General features: G+C 48.0%; 1 protein-coding gene across 1 annotated transcript; it reads left to right on the forward strand.

The window, feature by feature from the left end:
- Nucleotides 1–1,248: 1,248 nt before the first annotated feature.
- LOC120745824 (fish-egg lectin-like) lies at nt 1,249–6,865 on the forward strand. The gene is made up of 5 exons (XM_040050996.1): nt 1,249–1,379; nt 1,517–1,753; nt 1,841–2,058; nt 2,142–2,266; nt 6,504–6,865. The coding sequence occupies exons 1-5, from the start codon at nt 1,325–1,327 to the stop codon at nt 6,643–6,645; spliced, it is 777 nt and encodes a 258-aa protein (XP_039906930.1). The 5' UTR covers nt 1,249–1,324; the 3' UTR covers nt 6,646–6,865.
- Nucleotides 6,866–7,760: the final 895 nt, after the last annotated feature.

The raw sequence follows: 7,760 nt of genomic DNA on the forward strand, positions 1-7,760 counted from the left end.
CACGGAGCACTGTTCAAGCAATCATTCAGAAATGGAAGGAGTATGGCACAACTGTAAACCTAAACTCAAAGGCCGAACAAGGAGAGCGCTGATCAGAAATGCAGCCAAGAGGCCCATGGTGACTCTGGACGAGCTGCAGAGATCTACAGCTCAGGTGGGGGAATCTGTCCATAGGACAACTATTAGTCGTGCACTGCACAAAGTTGGCCTTTATGGAAGAGCTTGCAAGAAGAAAGCCATTGTTAACAGAGAACCATAAGAAGTCCCATTTGCAGTTTGCCACAAGCCATGTGGGGGACACAGCAAACATGTGAAGAAGGTGCTCTGGTCAGATGAGACCAAAATGGAACCTTTTGGCCAAAATGCAAAACGCTATGTGTGGTGGAAAACTAACACTGCACATCACTCTGAACACACCATCCCCACTGTCAAATATGGTGGTGGCAGCATCATGCTCTGGGGGCGCTTCTCTTCAGCAGGGACAGGGAAGCTGGTCAGAGTTGATGGGAAGATGGATGGAGCCAAATACAGGGCAATCTTGGAAGAAAACCTCTTGGACTCTGCAAAAGACTTGAGACTGGGGCGGAGGTTCACCTTCCAGCAGGACAACGACTCTAAACATAAAGCCAGGGCAACAATGGAATGGTTTAAAACAAAACACGTGTTAGAATGGCCCAGTCAAAGTCCAGATCTAAATCCAATCCAGAATCTTTGGCAAGATCTGAAAACTGCTGTTCACAAACGCTGTCCACCTAATCTGAAAATCTAAAATTGATTCATGTTTGTGGCTGTAATGTGACAAAATGTGGAAAAGTTCAAGGGGGCTTTTGCAAGCCACTGTATTTCCCAATATGAATCCTCGTGGTTAGTTTGGCTGAAAAGACAAATGAACGAACAAAAACATTTATATCTCAGAGAAGAGATCTCTATTAGATATTTTTTTACCCACATGAATGGGAACTGTTGAATGATAACATTTCATACGGTCATTGTCAGCACGACGTGATTATATCGCAACAATAGAAGAAGAAAATAATCTGTTTAGCACAGATCACTACACCATGAGCCGATTTAACTCCATTGTAGATTCTAGTAAATAATCTCCAGGAAGTTATCACTTATCAGTTCTTATTCTTAGTTTCTAGTAAACGCTAAAACATTTCCTCCTTTATTAACTCTGGAAAACTGCCTGGAAAACCAGGTCAGACTCACAGTTCTAATGTTTCAGCATGCTATAAAAGTAACACAAACACACCTATCATAGGGCAGTAGCTCAGCAAAGATACAGAGATTCATTCCTTTAACACACAGACTCAGAGACAATATGAAATCTTTTGCAGCCTTCTTGTTGGTCCTTAGTTACCCGTTTGTCAGTCATGGTAAGTCCTGATTTTAAAATGTGACAATGCAATATTTCTTGAAGCCAATGAAGGTAAAATAAATAGAGCAAAATAAAAAGTTTCCCTTAAAAGTGATACATCATGCATTGAGTTAACTTGTGCTTTTTTCTTCACAGGCTGCACTTGCACGGAGGGTCCACAACAGTTTCCTGCTGTACAGATTGATGCTGGGCAGGGGAACGTCGTGATGACAGACAGCAACAATTATGCATACTTTCTGCTTGGATCACAGTGGTACAAAATGGGCTCACTCACCCTGAAGCATGTCTCAGTGGGACCTGCAGGAATCTGGGGTGTTGACCTCGACGACAGGGTCTACAAATACGTAGCTGGCAGCTTTGTTTTTGCGAATGGTGAGCTTTATCACAGACTTAAGACAGTAGAGTGTGCGCAGGTAGCAGCTGTTTGAATGAATGATCTGTACCTCTGTGTGTCTTCAGGTGAGAGTTTACAGCAGGTGGATGCTGGAGGTGATGGTCAGGTGGTGGGAGTTACCGACACCTCCACCATCCACTGTCTGAAAAGCACCATTGCCTCAGCCTACAGGGAACAGAGCACCCTGAGCTGGACAACCCTGCCTGGGCTTTTAATGTATGTCAGTTGCAGCTCAAAATATGGATGCTGGGGAGTGAACTCAGGTCAAAACATCTACTTCACAGTAAATTATTTTTTATTTTAATGATCATTTGTGTTGTTATTTGTATGATCAAGACATCTCACCATATTTGCTTTTCATGACAGAAAGTAACACCGAGCACCTGTGGCATCAGTGGCTGGATAAATGTGGATGGTCTTGCAGTAATGGTTGAAATTGGGACTGATGGAAGCGTCTTTGTTGTAAATAGAGGAGGAGAAGTCTTCCAGAGGTAAACACTTAATCTAGTCTGATATCATTTTAACTAGCCCTGGCAGTATGTCTGTTCTTTCTTCTTTCTTTTTGCTTGGACTCTTTCAGTCTCTGTTTGAATCAGGTTATTGTGTTTTTGACTCCTCTGTTGTTATCCATGCAATGGATCAACCACTATTTTGCTCTTCAACCTTAGAATGACCTCTCCACAAATGAATAACAAATTGCTCGCAAAGGCAATTTGTGCTTAAATCTTTCTAGAAGCGACTTTCATTGTAATGATCACTGAGCCATAAAATGTTCATGTGTAGAATCACCAGTCAAATGCTACTGTCATGGTCCTGGGCCATGTTGGCCCAGTATTCTTGGTTCCTTGTATTTTCGCTCCTTATTTAGGCCATGTTTTCTGAGGTGTCCTGTTGTGGTGTTCCCTAAGTGTTTTCCCTTTGTGACTCTCACCCCCTGTGTGCCCCTCTGTGTATTTATGAGCTCTCGTCTCTCTTTGTGTTTATTCCATGTTTCCCCCAGCCTGTTATGTCTGTGTTCTCCCCGTGCTCTCTCTCCTCCTGTCTGAACCTCTGTGTACTTCCTGTTTTACTTTGACAGTCTCTCGTCAGTATGCGTCATGTTGTGTTCACTCCTGCCCTGTCTCGTTATGTTTATCAGTGTCACCTGTGTTCCCCACCTGTGTGTAATCTCCCTGTGTTCTCTGAGTGTATTTAAGTTGTGTCTTCTGTTATGGTAGTTGCTGGTTCGTCTGTGTTGTTTCCCCTCGGTCTCCCTGCGTCTTCCCGTATGTATTTTCCCGGACCTCCCTGCATCCTCGTTTCTGGTTTGTGTTATTAGTTCTACCCAGTTTAGGTTTTCCTGTTTCATGGTACCCACACCATTGCTGTTTGTATTTTCGGTTGTCAAATAAACACTCACCTGCACCAGAGCTGCCGCATTTTGGGTCCTATTTCATATTCCACACGGCTTGCCCCGGCAAACCGTGACAGTACGAACCAGCCACCATGGACCCAGCGGCAGTCAATCCGTCCGAGGAGCTCCAGGATGACATCGGCTACAATGTGGAGATCCTCCTCGGGCTGTGGCTGGAGAATCCTCCGTACGAGCTTCGCCGCGCCGTGGAAGGTCGGCTTCAACGGCTCTTTTCCGGCCTGCCATGGCTACTAAATTCACTTCCTCCGACCATGCAGGCTTTTCTCCGGTAGACACCCCACCTTCTCTCAGCCACTCCTGCCTCGCTGCCCGACTCGCCGGATGCGATCATGCCCGGCCCGTCGGAGCCGTCTGCGGGGAGGAAACGCCGATCGCGCCGCAAGCGCGCCACCCCACGGCCAGACGTTCGGACTTCTGATTCGCCGGCTGTGGTGAGTGAGGACTGTTTTCCATTTGCGGACTGTATGACTGTTCATTCAGGGGCGGTGTTCTGTGCGGCAGATGACTTTGTGAACAGCATATCACCTACCCCGCAGCCACTCTCAGCTCGGTTAGCTCCCCCGCAGCCACTCTCAGCTCGGTTAGCTCCCCCGCAGCCACTCTCAGCCCAGTTAGCTCCCCCGCAGCCAGTGCTCCTCTCAGCTCAGTCTCCAGTGCCACCCTCAGCTCAGTCTCCAGTGCCACCCTCAGCTCAGTCTCCAGTGCCACCTTCAGCTCAGTCTCCAGTGCCACCCTCAGCTCAGTCTCCAGTGCCACCCTCAGTTCAGTCTCCAGTGCCGCCTGTAGCGCAGGCCCCAGTAGCTCCAGTGCCGCCTGTAGCGCAGGCCCCAGTAGCTCCAGTGCCGCCTGTAGCGCAGGCCCCAGTAGCTCCAGTGCCCCCGCTACCCGTAGCTCTGGCTCCAGCATTACCGGTTCCACTCGCTCACTCCATGCAGGGAGAAAATTTAAGGTCCAGTCAGGGAGTTTCTCGCGCTTTAGCTGCTTCAGGCACCGTTCTGCACTCCAGGGCTTCCCCAGAGGCTAGGTCTCAGTCCCCAGCTGATTCTGGACCCCTGAAGATTGAGCAGCCCTCAGAGAACAACTCCGTGTCAGTGCTGTCTGAGCAGGGCCAGTGCTCAGCACAGCACCCATTGCCTTCGTGTCTGCCAGAGGACTCCATGCCTGCTGGCTTTGTGATGGCTTCTGCTGGAGGGTCCGAGGGACCGCTCCGGCCTTTGTCTCGTGTCTCCGCTGGAGGGTCCGAGGGACCGCTCCGGCCTTTGTCTCCTGTTTCAGCTGGAGGGCCCGAGGAGCCCGTCCAGCCTCCTGCTTCGTCAGCTGGAGGGCCCGAGGAGCCCGTCCAGCCAGCAGCAGCTGCAGCCTCATCGCCAGCTGCAGCCTCATCGCCATTCTCGCCAGCTGCAGCCTCATCGCCATCCTCGCCAGCTGCAGCCTCATCGCCATCCTCGCCTGCTGCAGCCTCATCGCCATCCTCGCCTGCTGCAGCCTCATCGCCATCCTTGCCTGCTGCAGCCTCATCGCCATCCTTGCCTGCTGGCAAGCCTCATCGCCATCCTTGCCAAATGCGGGCAGCCCCTCATCGCCATCCTCGCCTGCTGCAGCATCATCATCAGCCTCGCCTGGTCCAGCCTCTGCCTGTGCTTCTGCTACGCCTGGTCCAGCCTCAGCCTATGCTTCGGCGTCGCCTGGGCCAGCCTCTGCTTCCAGCGTCGCCTGGTCCGGTGCCTCTCCAAGCCTCGGACCGTAAACGCCTGACACTTGGGAGCCGCCGCTGCCTTCCGCGCGGCCGGCCCCCTGAACTGCTCCGTCGTCTCCTTCGCCGCCGCCTTCCGCGCGGTCGGCCCCCGGATCGCCATCGCCTGAATCACCAGCCACTTTCTGGGCCACCAGCTGGACGTCACCGCCGTCGGGGTCGGCCCCCTGAACTGCTCCGTGGTCTCCTTCGTTGCCGCCGTTGCCTTCCGCACGGCCGGCCCCCGGACCCTCTTCGCCTGAGTGGCCGCCGTTGCCTTCCGCACGGCCGGCCCCCGGACCCTCTTCGCCTGAGTGGCCGCCGTTGCCTTCCGCACGGCCGGCCCCCCGAACTGTGTCCACGTCGCCGCCATTGCCGTCCGCACGGTCGGCCCCCTGAACTCTTTTGTCTTGGACTCCTGTGCTGTCGGCCCCCTGGGCCTTTCTGTTTTGGACTCCATTTTTCTTGGGCTGTGGTGTGTTTCGTTTCATTGGTTTTCTTGGGTTGGGTCTCGTGTTTTGTTTTTCTTTTTGTCTTTTGGCCTTCTGGTGCTCCTGTTTTGTTTTGCCTCGAGCCCTCCGTCCTGGTCCCCCGCCGCCCGCCCTGGTCGGGTTGTTTTCTGTTTTTTCTGGCTGTTTTTCTTGTTGGGCTGTCTGGGGCCAGCCTTTGAGGGGAGGGGGCACTACAAAAGAAAACTAGTAATGTTTACTTATAATCATCATAGTTTCTGTAACTCAGAAACTCAGTAACTAAGAATTTTCAGATTTCAGTTGTGGATTCTTTGAATGATCTGTCTCTCCTCTATAATACATTTAGGTGTTCACTTAAAAGAAATCATAGAAATCTCATTTTTCACATCTGTTAAACATATTTACCTCTTCCTGTCACGCCTGCTAAGGCAGACGGCGTGGAGAGAAGAGAATGCGGACCCAAATGCAGACAAATGAGGTGGATGTTAACAGAAAGCAAGCCTTTATTTAGGGCTGCAACAAATATTACAAAACAAATGGCAGAAAGGAAACTAACAAAACCTAAACTGGGAAAAGGTGAACATGAAACTTGAAACATTGAACTAGAAAACATGAAACCTGGAAATGTGGAGTGAAGAAGAGCAGAGGAAATGCAGACGACCCGACAAAGAACAAAGGAAAACACACAATAAATACAGAAGAGAGACACAGCTTAACCTAATCTGACACATGAGATAGGAAGGAAGCAAACCAGAAAACTCTAACACAGGACATGAGACTACCAAAGTAAAACAGGAAATACACGAACATAGAAACCTAGATAACTAGATGTAACACAGAACATTAACAAAATCTAAAGACTAGAAATCACCAACAATACTAAGGAATAACCAAAGGAGCTAGAAATGCAACAGACTAGACCATGAGAAACCCCCAAATCACAGAACATGAAGTAATCAAAAACATTTTATTTGGGTCACCAGACCGAGCAACCATGAGACTTACAACTCTTAACTCGGGACAGATAATATGGCGAGGAGCTGAGGCCAAAACCTCAATTGCACAAATAAAACAGATCCAATGATTTAAGTATCAATGTCTTCTCTCTACAGACAAGGCATCGACAGCAGCACTCCACAAGGCACGGGCTGGACCAAAATACCAATGCCCTCTCGCATCAACCATGTGAGCTATGATCGTGGCAATCTGTGGGTCGTGACTGACTATGGGACCATCCTGAAATGTTTTTGCTAGTGGTTGTAGTTTTTCCTCTTCTGTCACATAAAACAATGTAAAAACTGATCAGCATTATGTCAACAATGGAAAAATTCATGTGGGAAAATAATTGATTGTTTTATTGTGATTACATCTTAAGTGATTCAGCAACAACATGCATAACTACTAGAATGCTGTCAGATATTTACTTCTGTATCATTCACCTGCCATCCTTTCATAAACTCTTGATTCGCTGAGACTGTTTGGATTCAGTTTTTTATTTTTGCAAGTTGTGATCATTGCACATAGTAGACAAGCTTACATGAGATTATGATGGTGTTATATATTCATCAGTTTAACAGGGTCCAGACCTCTGGTGTTCTTTTATTATAAATCCCACTATGGGAGATGCACAATGCAACAACACCTCCTCCTGTACAGCAGAGTAGCTGCACCCATTTTCCACCTCAGTTCAAACAGAAGTGCTTCACATTGACCCGTAAATGTCATAATTATGTCAAAGTCAAGAATTTGTTACTTTTGATGCTGAATCTATAGATGAACTAATAGTAAAAGATGGCAGGCTAGTTTGAACCATAAGTCATTTACAGTTTGCTCATGTACTTATAGCTTACAAGCTGATGTCCTCATGTTTCCTATTCATGTTTTACATCACAATGACATGAGGCTACATCTGTTCTGCAACATGTAAAAAGTTCTGTTATTGTATATCCTCCGTGGTAACGGTATAAACCTGAGAACCTTAGTTCAACCTGATCTTGAACTAAAGTTAGTTCAAGATCAAATTTCCTCATTCACACACTGCAGGCTGTCAGAATGGTTGATTTGGTGTGTCAGTTCTACCATTTGACACCTGATGCTGATGTGATTTGACATCAGTTTCGACAAGCTTTGCCACACTCCTCTAAATAAACTGACAACTATCTAATGTGGTGTCTTGATGCATGCTCAGTCATCCAGGTAAGGAAATGCAGAGAGTTGATTCTGTTCATCTGGGCATTGCATTTTGAGTGGGAGAAACATTTTGTAACTCAAATGACTTCTTCATTGACTGAAGATTCCTTTCGAATGAATCAGTTCATTTTTTGGCTGCATTTTTCAGAATCAGAATCAGAATCAGAATCAGAAAGGGT

The sequence above is a fragment of the Simochromis diagramma genome, unplaced genomic scaffold, assembly GCF_900408965.1.
Source record: "Simochromis diagramma unplaced genomic scaffold, fSimDia1.1 OVJJ01000131.1, whole genome shotgun sequence".
Classification (NCBI taxonomy): Eukaryota; Metazoa; Chordata; class Actinopteri; order Cichliformes; family Cichlidae; genus Simochromis; species Simochromis diagramma.

What these genes read in the sequence shown, in the direction of transcription:
- LOC120745824 (XM_040050996.1), top strand. Translation starts at nt 1,325, where the DNA reads ATGAAATCTTTTGCAGCCTTCTTGTTGGTCCTTAGTTACCCGTTTGTC. An exon ending in CAGCTTTGTTTTTGCGAATG is followed by an intron (nt 1,754 to 1,840) that starts GTGAGCTTTATC and finishes GTGTGTCTTCAG; the next exon opens with GTGAGAGTTTACAGCAGGTG. An exon ending in GGAGGAGAAGTCTTCCAGAG is followed by an intron (nt 2,267 to 6,503) that starts GTAAACACTTAA and finishes TTCTCTCTACAG; the next exon opens with ACAAGGCATCGACAGCAGCA.